The sequence below is a fragment of the Gasterosteus aculeatus genome, chromosome 3 (assembly GCF_964276395.1).
Source record: "Gasterosteus aculeatus chromosome 3, fGasAcu3.hap1.1, whole genome shotgun sequence".
NCBI classification, from domain to species: domain Eukaryota; kingdom Metazoa; phylum Chordata; class Actinopteri; order Perciformes; family Gasterosteidae; genus Gasterosteus; species Gasterosteus aculeatus.
In genome coordinates, this window is record NC_135690.1 from 13572424 (window position 1) to 13596956 (window position 24533).

General features: G+C 43.8%; 1 protein-coding gene across 1 annotated transcript; it reads left to right on the forward strand.

Moving 5' to 3' along the window:
- The first annotated feature begins 576 nt into the window (after positions 1-576).
- On the forward strand, positions 577-23352 carry prkci (protein kinase C, iota). The gene is made up of 18 exons (XM_040171766.2): positions 577-1098; positions 7746-7867; positions 9759-9848; positions 11911-11961; positions 12950-13035; positions 13364-13501; positions 13635-13689; positions 14360-14415; positions 15215-15391; positions 17199-17296; positions 17817-17903; positions 18003-18138; positions 18281-18368; positions 19091-19216; positions 19705-19784; positions 20040-20129; positions 21425-21540; positions 21632-23352. Exons 1-18 carry the CDS (start codon positions 1016-1018, stop codon positions 21717-21719), a joined length of 1767 nt encoding a protein of 588 aa, XP_040027700.1. The 5' UTR covers positions 577-1015; the 3' UTR covers positions 21720-23352.
- The last annotated feature ends 1181 nt before the right edge of the window (positions 23353-24533 follow it).

Below are 24533 nucleotides of genomic sequence, written 5' to 3' on the forward strand. Positions count from 1 at the left end.
TATCACATACGTAAAGTAGCCTTATAATATTCCATTTCTCAAAAAACATAAACATCAAAAAAGACAATCAAACGTAAATGGATTTATGTTTGAACGGTAGCGACATCGTGAAAGACAAATATGAAGGTACGACAGACGAAGGGGAAGTTGGAATCATCTTTAGTCGACACATGTCTGGATATCGACTAAAGATGATTTCGGAAACACGGGAATACATAATTGCAAGAATATGGTAATCACTTTAGAATGTTTTGTTGAAAAACATCAAGAACGTCAGACCGTGTTGATCTAATGATGTTGATAAAATGATCAACATTTAGGCTGCACATTGGGTAATATTTGGGTAAATGTGTAGTAGATGAGTTGCCTGGATGTTGCACAGTAGCACGAATTAGTTAACTCATTTCTAAAATAAACACACATCTACAACGTGCTTTTCCTTTTGTAAGTGATCAATGTTGTTATTTCTAAACCAAAGCACCGGAATACGCGACATATCTTTGGGAATTCTACGATGTCCGAGCACAGATGTTTGAACTTGAAAGCACCACTCACCCATATAAACTTCTTCAGTTGGTACAGTCGGAATGTATGCAAAGTATGTATATAACTTTTTTGTAGATAATACAATATATGATACGGATTAATTGTACTTTTTACAATTAACATATGTGTAGATTAATGGATTTAAATGTAAAATATTTGTTTAACGGCTGTAACCATGTCTGTGTGTATGTATGCTAACCCAAGCATTCCGATAATGGACTCGTCCGTCGTTAGGCCTTTGCAGTGGGGAGTTGTTTGGCGGATCCCGCAAGTTTTTCTTTACTTTACATGTTATTGTTGTTTCTCTGAGGAAGGCCAAACTCTTTATTTTCATTCACACTTGCCTCGTTGTTCGCTCGGTCTATCGACGAACTTTAAATAAAGTGTTTTGGGGCGTGGTACTCAACTAGAGAGCCGAAGAAGGAAGGAAGGAAGGCATCGGTGACTCGGACTGACCACGGCTGAGCTTATGATGCCGACGTTGCGGGACAGCACCATGTCCCACCCCGGCGAGAATTCCCACCAAGTCCGGGTGAAAGCGTATTATAAAGGGTAAGAAATCCCCGTTCCTCCCTCCATGTCCTCGTTCTTTTTATTAAAACGCCTGAACGCAATTTTGGACTTGGGAAGGTTGCTAACCATGTTGGCTAACATTAGCTAAAGCAGCTAACGGCTTGCTAATGTTGGGTACCAGTTTTAGGTAAACTTGACCAGGCAGGTGAAACTGTCCAGACGCCTTGTCGGTGTGAAGCCAGCCTCTCTGTTATTCAACAAACGTGTCGGCCAGGCTGTGGAGTTGTTAAGTAGCTTAAATTCGGTCAAATTGTCTTCGATTATTCTATTGTCTTAGATGCGCCGCAGTTTGTAAGCTTTGGAGCGAGTCTGTCAGCTACTTAGCTAACAGTGGTTAGCATTTACCTTTTAGTTGTATCTGTCACTGGTAAACTGTCCGGACTTCTTTAAGTTAACCCAATACAATACGGCTCATAACTGGCCTACAGTGATGTTATATACTGCCTAAAACTGCTCTCATATGTACTGTTTTGACAAATTAACAAGATTAACGTCATATCATAGAACGATTGGCAATCTGTCAACAGGGAATTATTATATTATTATAAGTTTTAATTGATATAGATACCATCATGGTAGCTGCTGAGTGGAATTGGGTTTTGGTGTTGAAGTTTATCATGTTGGATTGACTGACAATGTGAGGTCAAGCTTTTAAGTATTTCAGAAATACTGATATTGTATTAAAGAAAATGTCATCATCTCTCTATAAATAAAGCCACTGGTTTTGTTTTGAAACTCTGTTTTGAGCACTACGATGTGTTGATGGAAAGTCATTGGTCACAGGATTCTTTAAAAAGACACTCCCATCTTTTGTGCCTCTTTTTGATGGAGCCAGTGATTGGAGCGTGGCCGAGACTTGAAAAACATGAAGTGCAGGTCACCTCAGCCATACCTGTTGTATTTCACACCTGCTCTGTGCCACGCCTCAGGGACACTAATGTGTCCTGATCATTAAGCGTCATTGTACAGAACAAACCATCCAAAGTATTCATGAGATGGCTGCTGAGGAATCTCAGCAATGCTGCCAAAGAGGGAATGCAGAAAGATGGTCTCGTTGCTTTGACACTTTAGGCCGGGAGCTCGTCAGTGTTGTTTTTGTTTTCTTGGTGAAGTTTCGAGTGGGAGAAAAGAGTTCATCAGAATCAATGTATTCGATTAGTGAGGAGGGATCAGGTCACAGCCAACTGTTTAAGTTTGTAATGGCAAAACTTATATAGAACTTCTATATGCAATATACATGATACAATATAAGCCTAATACAACATGTTGAACATTGACACGTGTGAATAAGTGACGTTAACATTAGGGCTAAAAAAATGGTATTCAACTATTACTTAGATAACTGATTCATTGTTCCAAATATTTAATCCAATGCTAAACATTCCTGTGTCCCAGCTGCTGAGATGGCAGGATCTGTTGTTCTTTTTCATTTATTTGGGTTTTGAGATTTCAGTTCAGACGAAACCAGGGGCATGAAGATGTCACCTCGGGTGTTGCAAAGTTGTGGGTGGTACTTACTCCCAATGTTTTTGCATGATCAATATTTAATTTGATGAATTGAAAAAGAAGTAAAGATCCATGAGTAATTGAAATACTTATATAGAAGCTAACTTCACTGATTCGTTCGGTTTCTGTACTTCAAAGTAATCAGGGACATCAGCTGGTTCCTACTTTGACCCTGAACAAATTCCCTCAACGACCTCACTCTGTGTTGTTATCTCAGCTCATCTATCTTCTGTAGTCTGTCATTTTGAGTCCACTTAAGCCTATTTGCGTGTCTGTTGTCTGTCAGCACCAGCAGACTGGTGTCAGCCTGTAGCAGTCCCAGCCTGTCACCGGCCCCCTCTTCATTTGGTTCCCTCCAATACCGTCAATGGAGAAGGCTTCAAATGCACCGACCAAATGACAAGGAACTCACCTTAATGTAGCAACTGTACAGTCAAACACTGAAAACAGTCCATCCATGCCCAGAAACCCAGAGTAACGTCATGCAGCGCAGAAATTGTTAAACCAGCATGTTTCCTTTAACTCCCTCTTAGGCACCCCCCCCCCCCCCCCGCCCCCCCATCAGGTCTCCTCTCTTCATCAGGCAAACGTAGCTCAAAGTCACCTTTTGCGGTGCCTCTCCCCCTGTAAAAGGGAGTGTTTTGAGGGTGCATCCGCAGCGCGCTCTTCTGCAGTGCAGGTGCGAAGCTGTGCGTAACGCAGCCTGCGCAGGTTTCCCCTCGGCCCCCCATCGAGTCTGGCTGCGACACACGCGATGACGACGGGGCCACTTGCCTGCCGTGTCTCCCTGACGGGACTTGGCAAGGAGTCGGCGAGATAATTCAGGCTGCTCCATGTCCCATGTCGGACGTGTCCCAAGTGTCCCTGAGCAAGACACCTAACCCCTAATTGCTACCCGTGTAAAAATGGGTTATAAAAGCAATGTAAGTCGCTTTGGATAAAAGCATCCGCTAAATGACCAGTAATGTAATGTTGTTTTTAGCAAAATACACAATCGGTTTGTATTTGCTCAGGGCAGCAACCTTCTGACGCTCTTCTCTCCATGTGTTTACCAGTGACTGCAGTAACCTTTACTGCAGTCATGTATTGTCAATATTTGTCACAAAAACCTTTTCAACTCTCAACTCTCGAACAAGCTTGTGTTCAGAGAGAGAGAGAGACTTTGTCAAAAGTCTTTGTGTGATCATCTCTCGGCCCTTTTGTAGCTTCCGACTGAAATGTCTGTGGTTGGAAGTGGAGTTTCTAACCTGTCTGTGCTCTTGGAGTTATCCGTTTTGATTAGTTGTTTTGCTTTATTTTGTTGATGCTGATGAAAATCCATCTCCCGGTTTGCTTTAGTTAACTGAAATGTGAAGTGTGATGAATATAAAGTAAATTAAATACGTTATTAGCAATATTACTGGAGCTTTGTTAGCGGCTATTCAATGATACTAATTTACGGAGGAAGCTTTCCGACTGCAATAAATACTGGAGGCTCTTATTTATGAAGAGTAGAGAAGGTGGATGTGTTTGTCCATCTCTTGTAGTCAATGCCAGGGTTTTACACACACACACACACACACACACACACACACACAAGCTGGTTGCCGTGCTGTAATGGAGATCTCTGCCGTACTGGGAGGACACATTCAGCATACGTGCATTGGAAAGATGTTTACAAAAAATGTTACTCTGAAATACATAAAACGATTCAATATGTCCTGCCTGTGCGTAACCACGTCAGGCCATCACGATTATTTGAGCACCGACTAGCACAAGGCTACTTAAGTGCCGGATCAACCTCAGGATTCCTGTGTCAGGCATGTTGTTTGGCAGGATCACAACGGCTCCAAGGAGCCGTTCAAATATTTTTCTCTTTAGAAAGGAGCTGCTGTGCTTGTGTTTTTTTAAAGAGGCTGCCATCTGCAACCCGTACCAGAGTCTGGGCTTTGTTTTAAAATGCGGGAATCGCTCCTTGTCTCGCCGTCAACTTCTGCTTTGAAACCACAAAGTTGTAACACCCCACACCCACAACACCCCCCTCCCCCCTTCTCACCCGTCAACCGACACACGCGTTCACTAACGAGTATCACAGTTTCGCCGACTGCATGCTTGCAAGCTATTGTCTGCTGTACATTGTGTGTACACACACACACACACACACACACACACGGTGACCTTGTCTCGGGCTCAGCGGGAGTGCGTTTTGCTTCGGTTTGTTTGCTTTGTTTTTATGTGGCTTCAAACATCAGCTTGTAAAGACTGCCAGCATGCGATCGTGGACTTTGGCGTGCATGCCTGTGGGTTGTGTGAAGGCGCTGCGGGAGGGAGGGAGGGAGGGAGGGAGGGAGGGAGGGAGGGGGCGAGAGACGGATGGTACAGGGGGGCGAGAGACGGATGGTCAAGTGACGAATGGCTTCCCGCTGGGCAGATGGGGCCGCAGAGTTCTACTCATGGCGGTGCAGACGCTGGGGGCCCAAGCCAGCACTCTCTCCTCAACCCCCCCCCCCCCCTTTTTAATTTAGCTGTACTGTAGGAAGTCACACACAAGAGGAATGCCAAATCTGTGTGGAATGCTGCTTACTCCCAGTTGCTCACCAGTGATGAGCGCCCAATGTCTGTCGACAAAATCCTTCTGCCTTAGTCACTAGTGGTGTCCGTCCTTTGTGAAGTCCTCTCTTTTTTGAATATCATTTTTAGTGTTCCCTTTGATATTCATTGAAAAGTGTTCCTTACTCACGGTTAAAGAATGCAGTGTTGTTTTCCAGTTACTCATTTACCAGCAGATTAATTCCACGATTAAAATGTTTGGGTTGTAAAAATTAGTGAAAAGGCCCATTGCAGTCCCAATGGGTAGTATCAATAAGTCCAAGAAGACAGTTTCTCATTGTTCTTTTTATCCAAGAAACAAACCAAAACCTGGAGGTATTCATATTGATAGTCCAAGAAAAAACAGTGAGATCTCCCACTTGAGAACCAGGATCCAAATTGTTCATGAGACAAATTTATTAATAGCAAGACCATAATTCTCTTATCAATCAACTAATTGATGTATTGGCTGTTCATTACAGCTCTAGTCATCGTTTACTTTTGGGAAAACTAGTTCGCTTGGAAAAAATACTGAAATTGTGGCCTTTCAGCTCGACTGAACCAATAAAACCACTCCTCTACAACTGCGTCTTTATGTTGCCTGATATATTTCTATCACGCTTCAGTCTTTGCCACTCTTCTGTAACTGCTTCGGCCGTCAGCCGGGCTTGTATCCGTGTCACAGACGACGCTCCCGAGACGTGGCAAAACTTTAACCACAGTGCACACACAACGTTTAATGAACACCCGCGGCTCGGGTCCAGTCTCGCCTGACGCAGTGAAAGTTGCCTCCCGGCATTAATACAGCAGTCCCAGTGTGGGAACCTTTAGAGAGAGTGTGTGTGTGTATCTTGTGATGTAATCAGGGCTTCAGCAGGGATGCCATGCTAGTCCTAGAGCAGTGGAGCCGGCTCCCCGCCCCCCTCACCACCCTCCAACAGGAGCCGTTTAACACCAGCAGGCTAGAAGACGAGGGTGAGAAGACTGAGGGGGAAAGGTGAGGAGGGGCCTCGCGTCAGTTTATTCCTGCGCCACAAGCTTTATTCATCCTTGGTGTGTGTGAGATCTTCAGCCGGAACGTATATGCAGCTGCGCGGGAGCCTGCTTTATTTAAAAATGCGCGACTCCATCGAGGGACTGAAATACCGGACGATAAATCAGAGTCTGGTGTGTTTGCCCCTGGCAGGCGCCAACCCCCCCCCAAGTGACCCGACACCCTCTCTGGGCTGTCCTTGGACCTGTTCAGTGGATGTCCTTGACGGTGTGCGTTGTTGTCACGCACCACACGTTGCCATTTTACCATCCAGCTGTTAAGCTCTCAGGCTGATGAAAAACCGGGTCCCTCTTTTGACGAGGGCAGTAAAGAGCTCCTCAATCCCGGGGGAAAGGCGTTAAAACTACCCCCTCTTTGCTACTCCATTTCTTCGCGATGCTCAACCCTTCCTTTTGACCCCCCCCCCTGAGTCCCAGACCACGTGTCGCCAGCCAGCCTGCGGACGCGTGAACAATTTTAAATCTGCTCGAATTTCAATTAGTTCTTGAACATTGCAACGGCGGGCCAGAAGGCACAGACCAGGTGACATGCGTCCTAACGGCGTCATAAAATGAGGACCGACAGATGATACACCGACCCCCCCCCTCCACGACACGTAGGGTGTAAAACGTAGTGTTTTTGTCGACGTGTGAACTGAGGAAGCGGAGGGCGATGTACTTGATGATTACGCCGAGTGGTTTGACTGCTCTCCAGGAGGGGACAGTCAGACAGTGGGTCTGAAACCGGAGCGGTCACAAGCACAGCCACCGTGGACTGTGATTCATTCTGCTCCTGTGTCTCTCTCTCTTTTGTCAGTCCCTCTCGCCCTTGATTTTGCTCTCTTTTCGCACACCCACAGTCATGCTGTACAGATGAAGGCGCACATAAATGTGACAGACTGCAAGGCTGTGACTCACACGCAGCAGTGTTTGGGGGGGCGGGGGAGGGGGGGGGGGGGGTTCTGTGTCCATCGAGAGTCTGGTGTTCTCTGGTGAGTCTTTCTCTAAGTGCATTAGGGATGTCACAATATGAGCAACAATAATCAATTACCTAGCAACAAAAAACACCTTTATTTTAAAGATGTCCCCTCTGGGTCTGGTTAATTGTTATCAGGTGACTGTTTGGGTGTTTATTGAGTCGGTCTTTTGTATTGAGTGACTTCTTAACGTAATAAGTAGTATTTTGTAGCTTGAATACACATACAAATTGTGAAAGCTTTTTCTTTTCTGGATTTTTGTCTTCTATTTTATTCATTTATATTTATTTAGTTATAATGTTTTTACTGCTATTTGTTGCCTTAACATCAATTGAGCGGCCGTCTGGTGTCCTAGTAGATGCCAGGTGTATTTTATCAAATGTTTTCACAATTGGTGTCAGTAGGACTGAGTGACTCTTTGCTCTCCCCTTGCCGACTTCCATCACTGCCTCGGTCTGCTTCTAATCCAGTTTACCGTTTTGATCGGTGATCCGTAATGGTGAAAACCAAATAACATCCCTGGCTCATCGGTCTTCCCCACAGGGACATCATGATCACTCATTTTGAGCCGTCCATCTCGTACGAGGGTCTGTACGGGGAGGTGAAGGACATGTGCTCCATGGACAACGACCAACTCTTCACCATGAAGTGGATCGACGAGGAAGGTACACCTACCCTCCCCCCCACCCACACACACGCACACACTTTATTGCTTTCCTCTGTGCTTTAACAGGAGGCGTAAGAGACCAAATTCTCTGAACGGGTGACATTCATTTACTAAATAAGATATGTGACAAAAGACAAACCCATTCAGAGGGCACCGGCTACTTTTTCCAGCGTCCTGCGATGCCATGTGTTAACGGACACATGGTCACATGACCGACCCCCCCCCCCGTCCCTGCACACCCTTCTTGTCCGTCAGTAAAGCCTTCCGCCCTACTATGCGTGATTCCCGGCTGTCAGTTAGTCAGGCGGCAGTAAGTAAGTAAGTGTCGCAGGAAAGATGGAGCCGTCAGCGTGCTCCGCTCGGGATAAGGTCGCCCCGCCCAAAGTCGTTAGACTCGGATCAGCTCCCACCATTTTTTTTTTCCTGGTTTGTGAAGTTCATGTTCAGTCAGTTATCCGTTTCCTCATCAGTCAGCAAGTACCTCCCTCTGTGCCTCCTGCTAAGTGCTGTGGAAATAGTTTACTGAGCTTCCTGACGTAGGGACGTTACGATTGGGCCGTGATTCATCCACATCTGGACGTTTAATGTACAGTAAATAAGTTGTCCCTCTTTCTGTGTGCTCTCTGTAACATGCAGAGACTCATCCACTCGCAATCTTAATGACTCCTCCGGAAGCCATAACTTTTGAGTCGAGATAAGGCACAAGGTCGTCTCCGTCCACCCACGAGTTCTCGTTCTCTATCAGCCTCGGGCGCTCTGTATGCCTTTTACATTTACGCCGTGTGTCATAGTTTCCGTTGTCGTGCTTTGTGTCACGTGATCAGTTGCCTCTACGAGTATGTGTGTGATAAGGAGATAAATACACCTGCCTCTGAGCGGCATTTTAATTATTTACTTGGATTGATCACTGCAAAAATAGTCCTGTACAATTAGAGAGATCCGTTTTCAACTGGCAACATCGACTGTTGCAGTTTGTCATGTAATTCAAATCACACCCTCAGCGGTAGAACAAGTATGTTATGTTTGTATAAACGCCGTGCTTCCCTACTGCATAATCCTTTGCACACACTTTTTGCTCTGATTAACCTGCTAACCCTAACCCCCTGTCTATTTTCGGCAACCACCAAATTTAAAAGTCAATGCTTCTTCTTATTGGATTTTTAACAGGTTTCTAACATGTTAGCAGAAGATAAAAACGTGATTGCACAAAGCAAAAAGAGATGGGCCCTGTCAGTAGGTAATTAAAACAGGCGATGTGTTAAACGCAGAGATACATCACCTACCAAGCAGCAACCTCAGGGCTCGGATTGTTAGCTATTCTCAAAAAGGTGATTGGAACCAGGTAGGTGGCGTATCTTATGTTTGTCTGCATTTCAGAGGAATGAAGGAAAGGACAGTTACCGCTATTTCTTACTTTTTCATTTTCATATCCCCCAATTACTTCATAGAATAATGAAAAAAGAATTCCACGTCACAAAGAAAATCATAAAGTCCTCGCGTTCATTTAGCCAAAATAGGAAACGTCCTCTCACTACAGCTCCTGTCCTCCTAACTACTTCTTCTGTCTGCATCTCTGTGCTGCATCTCCCAAAAAGGGGGCAAAAAAGAAAGAAAGAGAGAGAGAACATATTATATATGTATGTGTGTGTGTAAAATAGTATACTAAAATATATATATATATATATATATTTTAGTATACTATATATATAATAAAATGTACTATCTACTAGAGTAGAGAAGTAAGTACCTGAGGCTTCAGAGGAACAACGTAGTTCAGAAGGATGTGAAAACATTTGCCGCCGGTTGTGTGCCCCTGATTTCTTTTCTTTTTTTTGTTATTAATCTCGCCCGACGTGGTGAATGACATCTCGTCTCCCCTCTCGTGCCAGGTGACCCGTGCACCGTGTCGTCTCAGCTGGAGTTCGAAGAAGCCCTGCGTCTCTACGAACTCAACAAGGACTCTGAGCTCATTATCCACGGTGAGCCTCTGCGCTTTTGTCAGGCTTCATCTCACAGGATGTTCTCGGGTTTAGTTCACAGTAAGACGTTGATTGTCACCATTGGCTGGTCAGCGACCAATGACAAGCCGGTTATCTTTTCTGCTTCAAACTAGTCCTCTCGCCTCTCTGGGGAACTTTCTATGACCAGTCAAGTTATGTCTGCTAGCCACTTTGTTTGCGATATCTTGAACAGTAGCAAAAGATTATGAAGATGATTTTTGTGTGAAATCTAGTATTTCTGTATTTCAAAATAAAGTGCTTAGGACACACCTGGTATTGCAATCTTGGAAAAAGCTAAGCCAATTTAACATGTAGATTTAAATACAAACATTGGGCATACACATGAATAATGTGTATACCAGGCATGACATACCATAAAATAGGTTATTTTAGTTTGCCAGGTTTTAATGAGCCTAACATCTTTAGCACGTCTTTAGAGGCGCTTGTTATCACCTGGCAGTCGATGATCCATTTTCCTACTCAGCTGTGAGCAACGCCATGTGAAAGAGGTGCATTTGCTAATTACAACCAGTATCATGACATTAATGAGCAAAGTCCTTTCTGCTGAAACTGAGATGGCTGCAGAAGCAATTTAAAGCATAGCAACTGAACAAAGTGACTTCAACCAGGTGAAATATATATATATATATATATATATATATTATATACAATATATACAATATAATCACATGTTGTAGTTTTAAGAAGGCAAAAGAGAAGAAAAGAAATAAATGCCAGATGTCTGTCTCTCTGACCTTTTCTAATCACATGAGCTAATTGGGAGCTGCATGGAGCTAATTAAAAAAGTTTTATTTTATGTCACACAGTCACCTCATGTCATTCTTAGTGTAAAAATAGCGACACATTGCCAGGAGCACGTTTTATGGTCGGCAAGTATGAAAATGTAATTATTGATATCAATAGTTGTATAACTGTGAGGGCCTGAGGCTGAGCACTAAAATGTGTGTGTTTAACACACAAATCAACAGAATAAAATAAAAATATCACAGAAAACAACTGCTCTTTTTCTATTGCTTCATCAGAGTTTATTTCTCTTTAAAAAACATGATTTAAAATGAATAATATTCCAAATCAACCAATACCTATTATACAATTACAAGCATATTGTGTTTTAACCAGAGTAAAAGACAGATCTTTAAATCTCGCTTATGCTGCATGCTGTTAAGTTATTCTCCTTTCCTTTGAAACCGTCTCTGTGCATTTGCATGTCTGACGAAGCAGAGACACGGACCACTCGATGCTGCCCACAACAAATAAGCATCAAAGCGGCGGGTTAATGCCGCGCCGACCTGTGAGACTTACTTCGGCTCGTGGCGTCGGCCTGTGGGCCCTTCAGCGACTTCACGTCCTCGTCTCAGCTTAGCCTTCTTGACAACAAATAGCTGCGCAGCTTCATGAGTCTAGAGTTCTAGGAGCGCGGGGGGGATGCAGCGCTCCATTGACAGAGAGCTCTGTGTGTAGAAGCACGTAACCCGGAGTGAAAAGGGCCGGGGGGGGGTGTGTGTGGTTAATGTAAAGTTTTAATCAAACCAAGAGGTGAGGGGTGAAGAGTGCAGTGGATGCCAGCGAGACGGCGGGGGATGAGCGGAGGATGGGGGACAGGGGACGGAGGAAAGGATGGGGCGGGGGCAGAGGGGAAGACGGGGTGACGAAAGAGAGGATGTGACGGTTCCGCAGGGGGTCGTCAGGTCTGCTCGTTAACGAGCTCGTCGTCTGTAGCCCACGCCTCCCTTCTGACTCACACTGCCCCCGGTCTAGTCTCTCCCTCACTGTGTCTTACACACACACACACACACACACGGACGCCCGCCCGCCTGTACCATCGTAAGAACAACATGCGTGAATTTCAGTGTGAATTGCTGCAGTTTTAACTGCTTTCATGAAGAGGGGACACAAAATGTACCCGGCAGCCATTTAAAGGCCCTGCACAGCAATGCTGTCGGACTCGCCTCGTTTAGATTGAATAAACTTATAATAAAATGTACATTGAAAATGTTTTCTTCTTCTTCTTTTTTTCCAGTGTTTCCATGTATACCAGAGAAACCTGGCATGCCGTGTCCTGGAGAGGACAGTGAGTTGATCGTTTTCTTCTTTTTAGTTTTTACAACCTAAGCATCAGGGGTCTCAAATACCTTCTTTATTTCATTCATATTTTAAATGTAAGGCACTTGTGTAAAATCCCATACCGGTGAGAATTTAAAAAGTGCCAGTGGCTCAGACTTATGGACTCAAATAAGGATTAAAGGCTTGGGTTTGTGAAATAATAAGGATTTCTAAGCCTGTGTATCACTCGCGTAGCTGCTTTCGTTTTCATCGCCATGAAGAATTCTTTCAATTCCTTTTAAAAGTCTATTAAATGTTTACAGAAATTGTATCCGAGGGTCAGATATCTGACCACAGATACAAAGCAGGAAATTCTGTAAAACTAAAAGACCACGCTGTATGTGACACCCGAGGGCCCTCGTGTACGTACACTTGCAAACGAAGCATGTTCAGCGCCATGGCCGAGCCGCTTAGTGAGCGCACGCTGCGATACTACCTTAGACGGAGGTGCGCTTCCACGGATGGTTTCTGTGCATACATAATTGGCTGCACTTCACGCATCCCCTCCCATCTCTTTATGGGAAACTCCCACTTTCCCCCCTGAAAGCATATGCATGACACGGAAAGCGCAATTTGACATCAATTTATAGCATCTTACAAGTTGATGGATTGATGACGATGATTCCAGCCCTTGGGGAAAAGAAAAAAAACACACGCTTATCAGTAGGATAATGAAATGTAGGAGAGGTTAACTTAGCTTCCTCATAGACATCGAGCTGGTTGTGGCTCAGGGGGGAGAGCAAGTAAACACAAGTTTGATCCCAAGCTCCACATGTCAAAATCTCTTTGAACCCCATGTTGCTCTGGATGGACCGGCCAGCGTCTTGCATGGATCTGGTTTCTGCCACCGTAGGTGTATGAATTGATCAAGGTGGAAATTACAGGCAATTTGTAGAGAGCTTTGGTGGGAATCCATAACGGAAGTCCATTCACCATCCATCTCTCTCCCTTCACAGAGTCTATATATCGGCGTGGAGCGAGGCGCTGGAGGAAGCTCTACTATGCCTGTGGGCATGCCTTCCAGGCCAAGCGCTTCAACAGGGTGAGATGTGACTGTGAATTTAGTTTACCATTATCTCACACTCGTGTAATATTGCATGTTTCACGTAATATTGCATATTTCAACATTGTCATTGTGGCATTATTCTAACTGGGTTAATATCTACTGTGTAACTTAATTTAAAGGAGAGCGACGCATCCATTGCTCTGAAGTAATATCACTTTGTATTGATTGATGGAGTAAGAAGGGGGGTTGTAAGCGCGGAACGATTTAATTGAAGGCCATCAGGGCCTTTGTGGTTCATCTCCTGGAATATAATGCACGCTTGTGATGATGATAATGATTGTTCTTTGTCTGCCCTCCGGAGCAGCGAGCCCACTGCGCCATCTGCACAGATCGTATCTGGGGTCTAGGACGACAAGGCTACAAATGCATCAACTGCAAACTGCTGGTGCACAAGAAGTGTCATAAACTGGTCACAGTGGAGTGTGGCAGGCAGATGATCCAGGTGAGGAGCGTCCCACTCATTAGCCTGAGGGTGTAAAGTGGATCGTTACCAAAGACTCACACTTAAGATCGGATTCCTTTGGGGGGGGGTTTCCCAATGGTGGTTATACTTAATGAACAACATTGTTGTCCAGGAACCAATCATGCCCGGCGGGTCATCGAGTCAATTAGACCAAGGCGAACAGCCAGGTAACGAGCACAAGCACACACACACACAGAATGATATGCACCCACACTTTTAGAGTGTGCACAACAACTATATAGTTATAGGAACATATCATTATAAAAAAGCACATATGGGACTGAGTGCCTGACTTATCCATAAAAAAAGCATGAAGTAAACTCAAGAGATGGTTTACATTAGCTTAGCCGTGACCACCCGGACTTCAAGTGGGGTCAGCTGCATTTGGGGTTTACCTACAGCACCAGACTTAAGTCCCGTCAGGTGGTGGGGAGGGTGACTGGAATGAGAGGGCTTAAGGTCGCTGCTGCTGTAAGCGAGGCAGTCAAAGCGACTTGCACCACAAATACCCAGAGGCCACCTGGGAAGCTGTGGGACGCACTCTTGGTAACATCTGAATGCAGATATCTTTGTCTGCTTTGAAATGCATCTCTGTATATTACTATGATTTAAATGATCACAAGTACAACATAAAGTTACATTTATACACATCACTTATTTCAAATACTTTGCCGTTGGTGACTGAATGAATTGTGTTTACTTTACTAACCGAGCAAAGAGGGAAACGACTGCAGGGCTGTGAACAAAGCGTGCGACTGTCTCTCACCTACTTTCTCATCCTACATTTTTTTTCTCCCTTGCCTCCTTCTGTCTGTCTATCACTTTCTCCTCTCTCAGGGCCACAGAATAAAGACTCCAGAGAAAGCTTGACTTACGACGGTGAAGAGAAAGAGGTGAGAGAATCTCTCAACACTGTGGATGTGTGATTCATCGTCTGTCATCTGTTGTGGTGTCTAGATGTGTATATATGTATATTTAGAGTGTGAGATCATAGCCCTTTGTGTGATAGCATGGAGTGAAAGAATACAATTCCCAATAATTGGAAGCAGGTGGTTTTTCTGCTTATTTTGGCATTGTGTGTGATACGGAGTGCATGCAGACGTAGGCACCCTCACGGTATTGATTTCCTTTGGTGGAGCTAATAAAGTAACCTTTTATCACAGCTCTTAACCCCCAAGGCTGATTAATGGCCAGGTATGTTGTTTTGGGGGGGAGGAGGAGGGGGAGGTTGGACAGAGAGGGATTGATAAAAAATGGGCCGAGTTGGACACAGATAGACAAAGATAAGAGAGGGCGAGCCGAATGATCTTATCTACGGTTTCATGGCCACTCTGGGGAATTGGGGGTTGTCCCGTGGATGGAGGTCAGATGGACATGGAGAGGGGAAAGACCGGTGAGGAAATGGTGAGGCTTGTAATCAACAGAAGTAGTAGTATTACAACGAGCGCTCAATCCGACGGAGGCCGCATGATGGAATTTAATAAAGACGAGAGTCATTACTAGGATTCACTTTGAAAAAGTGCCACAGTTAAAACTTCATTTACACACCACCCAAAGGAAATCACGCGAACGTGCAAACCAAAGCACCAGCTCGAGGCAGATTCTGGACTGTTGCATGACAGATTGACCCGCACAGTCGACTTCACAATATGTCGTTTACCTTTTCTACACCCACCTCCACCCCCTCAACAGGCACGCAGCAGTAGAGACACGGGGAAATCGCCCTCCAGCCTGGGCCTGGCAGACTTCGATCTGCTCAGGGTGATCGGCCGGGGCAGCTACGCCAAGGTGCTGTTGGTGCAGCTGAAGAAGACCGAGCGCATCTACGCCATGAAGGTCGTGAAGAAGGAGCTTGTCAATGACGACGAGGTAAACGACGCCGCCCGAGTCCAAATTTTGGACGATGGTTGATCCGCCCCTCCCATGGCCTCCGTCCCAGAGAGTTGGCAGCTTTTGATTAGATTGAAATAGTTACTTTTTAATTGGTTTTGATTAGGTGCTGGTTTGGTAGCCGGTCATTTTGGTTTCAATCCCGTGCCCAAGGAATCCTCATTACTCGATCACAACCTCTCTCGGATATTCTCTTTTGCCTCTTTCTCACATCACAGGCGTCTAGAGAGAAGAGAAAAAAGCTGGTGATGTATACAAACACCTGTTAACAACTTGTTAACAAGACTGACTTAACTGAACGCGGCGGAAAGCCTCAAACCATAACTTATACCATGGATATTTTATGACCTAACCGCTCCTGAGTCTGTTTGCTTTCCACTGTTCCACTTGAAATGTTCGCAGAAATGGATTCACAATATCAAGCTTTATCTTTTCCTCTAGCAAAAAAAAAAAAAGAATATCACAAAGCAGTGTAATGTGGCAAACGAGTAAACCAAAAACAACATCTTCATACATCGTCAAAATGATCTTTTCATTCCCCAAATAAACAACCCAAAGAGATTCTATTAGGGAATCAAAGGGACTCTTGTTGAAAGAAAATGCTATGAAACTAACTCAACCCTCCGAATGGATTGTGACACAGAACTTTCTGAAAAACTTTGGTAAAAGACAGTCACAAAAAAAGAAATACTAGACAGGTGATTTGATTGGCCATCTGTCAATCAAACTCTTGCCTTCGGTGTCCTTTTTTTGCTCTTCCATTCAAGAAACAATCTCGTTCTGTAATAACAGATTCTGTCTTAGCATCTACGCTTGCTCTGATTGATCTCTCTATATACATATACATATATAATAAATTTATAGAGACACAAAACAGAATCCTCATATTGGAAGGGATGTAATAAGATAATCATTGGTATTTTTTCTCAAACGAAACAAAAACAAAATTGATATATTACAAAAATATTTAATGAAATCAATTAACTTATCAATTAATCAACTAATTGCTTCTGCTAAGGATATTTTTATTATCTTTCTTATTTTTTAATAAAGTGACCTATAACAACTACAACAACTTGTAATCCGGATGCACCAGCCACCTTCTTTAGAGATTTAAAGGCTTTTATCTACACCCCACGAACGTAACTGTCCCCTTTTTCAAATCCGTCCGTTGTTACCGTAACACAGCAACCCGATCTCCTGAGATGTGAGAACACTTGTCATAACTCTTCTGTTTTTGCCCTGTATAATTAATGCAATTAGCACAATAGCAGCGCGGTGGAGATCCGTCTTGTGTCATCGAACACCTGCCTTCTGTGTCTTGTCTGAAGCACTTTGAGCGTAGTTGACGGACCTTGTCCGAGCCATCAGTCCGTCTAAGAAGGTGTAGATAAACCATCGTGTCATCAGAAATTGATCTTGTGTGTTGCCGCGCGGCCGGCGGCGCCGGGAGTAGTTAGCCTTGATTAGACACACTTAGCGTGATTGACAAACCGACAAGTGCCCTTCGATCAATGTTGAAGTGTTCTGTTTTTCCTCCCTGCCCTGTCAGCGCGAGACGCATCCGTGTCCAGACATATTATCATGCGGCTGTCGATAGGGACCCGCTTCCCCCGGCTCGGCCCTTTCAGGCTCAACGCCGCCCACCGTGGTCGCTACCTTTAGGGGATGGTCGATTAAGCACCGTGCTTATTCAGCTTTTATAAGTTCAACGGTTCCTTGTCAGAGCGCTCTCTGATTTACACCTGGGGGTGTGTGTCTCTTCGTGCGTGTCTCTCTCTTGCAGGACATCGACTGGGTCCAAACGGAGAAGCACGTTTTTGAGCAGGCCTCCAATCACCCCTTCCTGGTCGGCCTCCATTCCTGTTTCCAGACGGAAAGCCGGTGAGCGAGTCTTTTGATATGAAACATTTTGTGGCTGCTAACCATAGCAGCTTTGTCATACCGGGTCAAACCCAAACGTCCTCATTTAACATCTTTGACAGTGTATCGCAAAACGATACATACGAGCGTTTCAATATGACTCATGAGAGCATTTCCTTACTTGGTGCCACTGTGGTTGAGGGTGTTAAACAAAACCACAGAACCTCATTACGTTCAGGAGAAACGTGGTCACGGGAAGATCCCCGTTATGGGAAAGAGCCTGGAAATTCTCTTTTCAATCATTAGTATTTCTTTGTAACAGTAAGCATTGTTAAAGTAAATTATTATTTGTTGTTTGTTAAGAGTTTAACACTCAAACTCTGGATTGTGCTGGTGTAGTTTTGATCTCATTATTAAATTATATATATTTTTCAAAGTTCTGGAAGTTACAGATTACTCTTTTACAACTTAAATCTCATCCAGCTGCAGAAAAATCCTTTTATTTAAAACTTTTTAAAATGACATTTTCCTCTTTTTACAGACTGTTCTTTGTTATTGAATATGTGAACGGTGGAGATCTAATGTTCCACATGCAGAGACAAAGGAAACTCCCAGAAGAACACGCAAGGTAGAAACACATTTTGTATCACGTCTAAATTAAAGCAGTAATATTGATGTCACATTGTGTCCTTTTGAAGGTTTTAATACACTTGCATCCCTCTTTCAGATTCTACTCTGCGGAGATCAGTCTGGCTCTCAACTACCTCCACGAGCGGGGAATCATCTACAGAGATCTAAAGCTGGACAACGTGCTGCTGGACTCTGAAGGACACATCAAACTGACGGACTATGGCATGTGCAAGGTGTGCATTGCAGTTTACTATATATGAGAAAATCGAGGCTCTTATACCACAATGCTCATAAAAGCACCTTCAAAGCTGCGTACGTGTAAGAGTACAGCCCTCTGAGAGGATCTCGCTGCTGATGATCTTCTTGTTTTTGCAGGAGGGCTTGAGACCTGGCGATACGACGAGCACGTTCTGTGGTACACCTAATTACATCGCACCCGAAATACTTAGAGGAGAGGATTATGGTGAGCGCTGCAACACACAATCACTTCATCAAATGTGCATTCGTCATTAAAAAGTGAGAAATGAGTAAACCAGTGGAAAGAAAAAAAAGCCAAGAAACAAAACAATCTATAAATACAATTCATTGGCAATAAAAAAAGAAATTACCCTGGCAACCAGAAGAGGTATCATAGCAATAGGATCCACTTTTCATTGCACTGTTTTTCTTCTTAAAAAGAAGGCTGGTTTGCTTTTTCATAAGGTACAACTGTGATCTGACAGATAATATTGTTAACCTTTATTTATACATGTGCTACAGCAAATATGTATAATTGTTCACCAACAAAACAAAAGAAGCCCTGACGACTAATATCTTGTCAGGTCTTATTTTCATTAATTAATTAGGCCGCCCCTGAAAATTATAATTACACGTTTTCTTTCTCAATAATACAATATTAAGTCAGTAGACTGCTGCTCCTGACTGCTTCTCCAAAGTGGGGCCATGCAAACCGCCATCTTCTACACTCAGACTGTACATAAATACTTCATACAACCACACTTAACAAGTATCTGAACTACTCCTGGTTACCTAATAATAAGATTTGACGAGGGAATGGAAAAGATTCTGAACGTGCACTCTTTGCTCGTGTATACCATGTTTTGGTTGCTCTATTAAGAGAGAATGTTTAAAATACGCTTGCTCCACGTCCACTTCTGCTCATGAATAGTGTGTGTGTCTCTTCAGGGTTCAGCGTGGACTGGTGGGCTCTGGGTGTGCTGATGTTTGAGATGATGGCGGGCCGGTCGCCCTTCGATATCGTCGGGAGCTCTGACAACCCGGACCAGAACACAGAAGACTACCTCTTCCAAGGTAACACACACACACACACACACACACACACACACACACACACACACACACACAAGCGATGACTCTTAACCGGAGGAAAAAACTCAGCTCAGTGGAACTCTGTAACACCTTTTGTGTTTCACACCTTTCCAATGGCCACTTCTCCCAGTACCAGGCACATGCCATCTGTTACTGGGAAACGTGTGAACGCATGCCGTTATTTCTTTGTAAACACTGTTTCTAAAGGTGTCGGTGTTTTCTTATAACAGCCAGTAGAGTGTTGGATTGATGGGGATGAAAATGTTACCAAAGTCATATTTCAGGACCGTTTTATCGAAAGCCGTTGACACTTTGATGAAAGGCTTGTTCAACATGAGTATACCCAACAGGATTAAACTCAAAACTGCAGCAGTGTCACTGCCATCTTCTGTCATTTTGGAATGAAGACACCGTTAGTCTTAAACCCCCCCCTCCCTCTCTTCCTCCCCCCTGTCTCTCACCTCTCGCAGTGATATTGGAGAAACAGATCAGAATCCCCCGCTCGTTGTCCGTCAAAGCCGCCAGCGTCCTCAAGGGCTTCCTCAACAAGGTAAGCAGGGGTCAGACGGGCCTGTATCAATCTCAAAACGGTGTTCACTCCCGCTGGCCCTCAACGTGACATTATTACGGCCTCAGTGGGAGTCAACGGCCATCTCTCAGTCGCACATTCTTCTTTTTTTCATCCCCCGATGGGGCCCTTGAGTCTTTCCACCTATCCATAATATCCACATCCATTAACAAAATTCACACCTTTTTCCTACTATTATTCCAAATTCTCCCCCCCCCCCCACCCGTGCTCCCACAGGATCCCAAGGAGCGTCTAGGCTGCCACCCTCAGACGGGCTTTGCCGACATCATGGGCCATCCGTTCTTCCGAAACGTCGATTGGGACCTCGTGAGTCACTCTCCACACACTCATTCTCTCCATGTTTCCTCCTCTCTTCTAATTTATCTTGAGTTTCTCGTTTTGTCCCCTTGATCACAATTGTAATCATAATTTCAAATGAGGGAAATCAGTTGACCGTATTGAGCATTTCAGTATGCCCAACAGGAATCTCACCCGACACTAAACTCTAAAAATACCGGGTTGTTAATGAAGTTTTCTCAGTTTCGCCGAAAGTAAAACATTAAGTAATTTGAGTAATTGACAGTCCTATTTTATGAGCGACAGAACTGTAAAAATGTATATTGCAGTGAATTAATTTAAAAGATGAATCTGTTTATTTGTTAATTAGCCTGACACAAACTCCAGAACACAAAGATATTATATTATCAACTACACAATTGAAGAAAAAAAAAACACGTTTGAGAACTGAAATCAACATTTATTTTTTGAACCAATTTGCTATTATGAGGCATATTAACTCTAGTTCATAAAAAATGTATACATAAGTAAAAGAAAATCAAACTACAATTTATCTTTAGAAATTAGAATAGCATACTTTCATTTACACACAAAAGATCAGGCCCATTTTACTCCCCTGTCGGACTGATGTAAATTGCCTTTTAGAAATGAGCAGGCAGGCAGACAGGTTGGCACACTCGGGATCAGCATGACCGCTTTTCCCCTGTTTGGTCTGGAGCAGCGACCCAGCAGTCGGTCAGAGTGTCTGGAGGGTTCCGCTTACACTCCTCCCTCCTATGTCGCACGCACGCGCGCACACACACACACAGACACACACAAGCTAAAAGTTAGCCCTGCAGTGCACCTGTCGGCCTCCAGTCGGAGCGTCCTTACAGACACATGAGGCGCTGCGAGTTACATCTCAACTGAGGTGCTGAGTGCAAGTGCGTCATCGGGGATTTAGTCACAGTTTTAAATGACTCAAGTATTTGTTTGTGGAAACAGGAGAGAAATTTACGCTGGGTTGATGACCAAAGAAGGATTTTACATAAATGATTGGCCCCGATCTGCAGTTTTATATTCTCAACGGTTTTGTTATTTAATCCTTAAAGAGTCAAAGAGAAGGTGAATGTATGCATCAATGTTCCCCATAGCCTAAAGTGATACAAATAACTTGTTCTGCATGAACACGCCAAACTATTTATTGACTAATGACAGGGAATGTGTGCCGATGAATTGCCTTTTGATCTTCAGTGCTCAATATTACTCGGTTTAAATATTGATTTGGTGTTTTTTGTCGGATACGGTTTTAAGGTTCTCACCTGCTTCCTGTGTTGCTATTTCAGCTGGAGCAGAAACAGGTGGTCCCTCCTTTCAAGCCCAATATCTCTGGGGAATTCGGATTGGACAACTTTGACGCCCAGTTCACCAACGAGCCCATCCAGCTAACCCCTGATGATGAGTGAGTCCCCCTTTTTTGTTTTGTCTCTCTCACATTTTGCCAGAGCAAATGTCACTTTCACCCTCAAAAAAATCTCTTCTTTTTATTGCAGCGATGTGGTCAAGAAGATTGACCAGTCTGAGTTTGAAGGATTTGAGTATATCAACCCACTCCTGATGTCGGCGGAGGAGTGTGTGTGAGGGGACGCGACATCTGTGCTCACACACGCACATGCACATGCACACGCACACACGTTACGTGGCGTCCCAGTGTCTTCAAGCTGCATGGTTAAGAGACAACCCGGGGACTTCAGCCTTCTGTTCGAGGGCCGCACAGTAGAATGCTTATTTGCCAAAACCAGTCTCTCACTCTGCCATTTATAACCACTTGCCCTTAAGCCCACCCACTTTTTTCATTATTTTTATATCATCATGTAAATCTGCACTGATATTGATTTTGTCGTCGGGGTTTCTTTATCTATAGGCTACAAAGTTCTTCCGAGGTTGCTGTATGTCGGGGGATGAGGCCTCGGCCCCAGGCCGATGAACTGAACATCCTTTCCTTCCAGCTGGTGGGGTGTTTTCAATGCATATTTTATTTGTACATATATGAATCTTCTATAAATATGGGACGAGGCCTTTTCAGCTTCAAGCCAGTCGTACTAAACTGACAACTTAATCACCGTAAGGACATTTTGGATTCAGCTTTGTCGCAATGCCCCCACTGTAGACAAAAGAAGAATCATGACACTAGCCTTAGATAAAAAATCTATATATTTTTCTCATGTTTTATTTAACATCCTTATATATGTTGTTCTAATGTGTTGCATGTCCAGCCAGATTAAAAAACAAAAGGTTCAGGCTTTGTTGTTCAGATGAAAACACAACATCATCTGTAAACCGGAAGGTGTCTGCTTCTAGTCTCTTCTCCCCAGAATGAAGGAACATATACAGCAGCGTCCAACACTAATAATGAGTCAATACTCTCAAACTGTGAATGAAAGAGTCCGCTGTGCAGGGAAACGGGCCGAGGGAGGAGCACATCATACCTGTACGCTGGAGCACAGGTTTCATTTTACTGTGCAGACCATCAACAAAACATACATTCACAGAAGACCAAAAGAACTTTTTTTTTTTTTTTTAACGTCTTGCTGGTACAAATAAGAAGGTACAGTATACATGAGATGTGCTGTCCAAGGTCAGAGAATTTATATATTAAAATTTCGTTTTTTGCTCATTTTTAATACTATGCCTTTCTGAAACAAATGGTCATGTTTTCTTTTTTGTACTTTTCTCCATTCCAAGTTTGTCTTGTTGAAACGAGAGAAGCAACGACACAGTACCTACTGAAAACTGTGTGTGCTGCGCTTCTTTTTTAACGTGTACCGAATTAGATTTATTGTAAAAACTGATTTAAAGCCTATAAAAGCAATGTAGAGCTGTTCTCTACCCCCTGACTGTAACGACACTAAGTGATGGTGAGGGAACCTCCACACTGTGAAGCTTCCCACTACTTGGAAAATGTTTTTAGCCTCACGTGGTGACCAGAGAACTCCTCCATCTGTTACACATGTTACTTTAGCTTCTTTTTTTCGTCACTTTGTTGTGAATCAGATTTAATTTTAAAATCTCTACTTTTTTTTTTCTTTCTTTTTTTAATCACTTAATTGATTCCAAAATGTTGCTGGGTGAACGTAGTCAAGACACTATTTGTTGTATTTGTTGTGTTTCGGGGACGTTTACCACCCGAGGACTCTGCTGACATGTATTATTAGTGTGCAAAGAAGAAAACAGACGGTAAAATAAACATTTTATTTCTGTTCTCGTGGTAATATGTGCTTGCGTCAGTGTGGGTCTGTCAATTATTCAGAGGGGCCCCTTTACAGATTTTACACATCAGGCCGTCCGGTTGTTCTATTGCATTGTGGGAAATGTAGGAAAGTTATAAGAAGTCAGAGTCTAATGAAGACAAATCTAATGTCAATGCATACAGTAGTTGTCACAACATTCTTCTAAAAATACCAAAAAAACGTCAACCTCACGGCGAAAAAGTATGGAGATCACCAACATCCGTGGGTTTCAACATCAGGGCACAGAGATATTTCAGTCTGGACCAAAGAGCCACATTGGCAGCGTGCTGAGAAGCTTTTAACAGTTTGAACCAGTGTCCTCTTAAAATAAAAACTATTTTAGCACTCGGCGGTTGCACTGTTGAGATCATGCAAACAAACGTCTGTCTGAACGGACTTGCCCCCATCAGGCTTCTGATGGTTTTACTGCTGAGACCAAACCTGAGCGCTCAGACCCACACGGGCGTCTGGAGAGAAGGGAATTAGGCTTGAGTCGTTAAGCTTGAGCATTTTCCACTCCAGTTGCTTGTGTCTGCTCTGGTCACGTGACTCCCCGCCTGGCTTTTAGGAGGCCCTCGGCGTACCCAAGGGGGTTCAAAGGTCATTGACAGCGTTGCCTTCCCCTCTGCCTCTCACACAGTGTGAGAGGCAAACAAATAAATAAAAAAAAGGCCGTGGAAAATGTCAGAAATAATGAAACTGGATTGATTTGTGCTCTGCAATAAGATGTTGGTTAGAAACCGATTGTTTGAGGCTTATTTTACATCCTGTTCCACTACACCATTGTATGTTTGAATTAAACCAGATTTTGTGGAAAATGACTCACCTTGTACTACTACAGATACAGCAGTGCTGCACGCAGGGCGGGGATAGATGTCTGCATGATTTTCTATTCCCACAATGGCGTGTTTGACATTGTTCATGTGACCTCTCCGGCTCAGAACGAGTTACGCCCCCTCTTTCCCCAGGCACCGTGGCTCCACATCACCCCGTGGACGACACAAGGATGGCTAACCTTGTATAATTAATGATGTAAAACGGAGAAGGATCTTGAAAAAAAAAAAAAACATCCTCTTTTAATTGCTCTTATCTTGTTTGGTGTATTATTTGGTCCCTAAAGGGATTTAATTAAGCAGCAGAAGAATCATACTTGGTTCTAAATGCG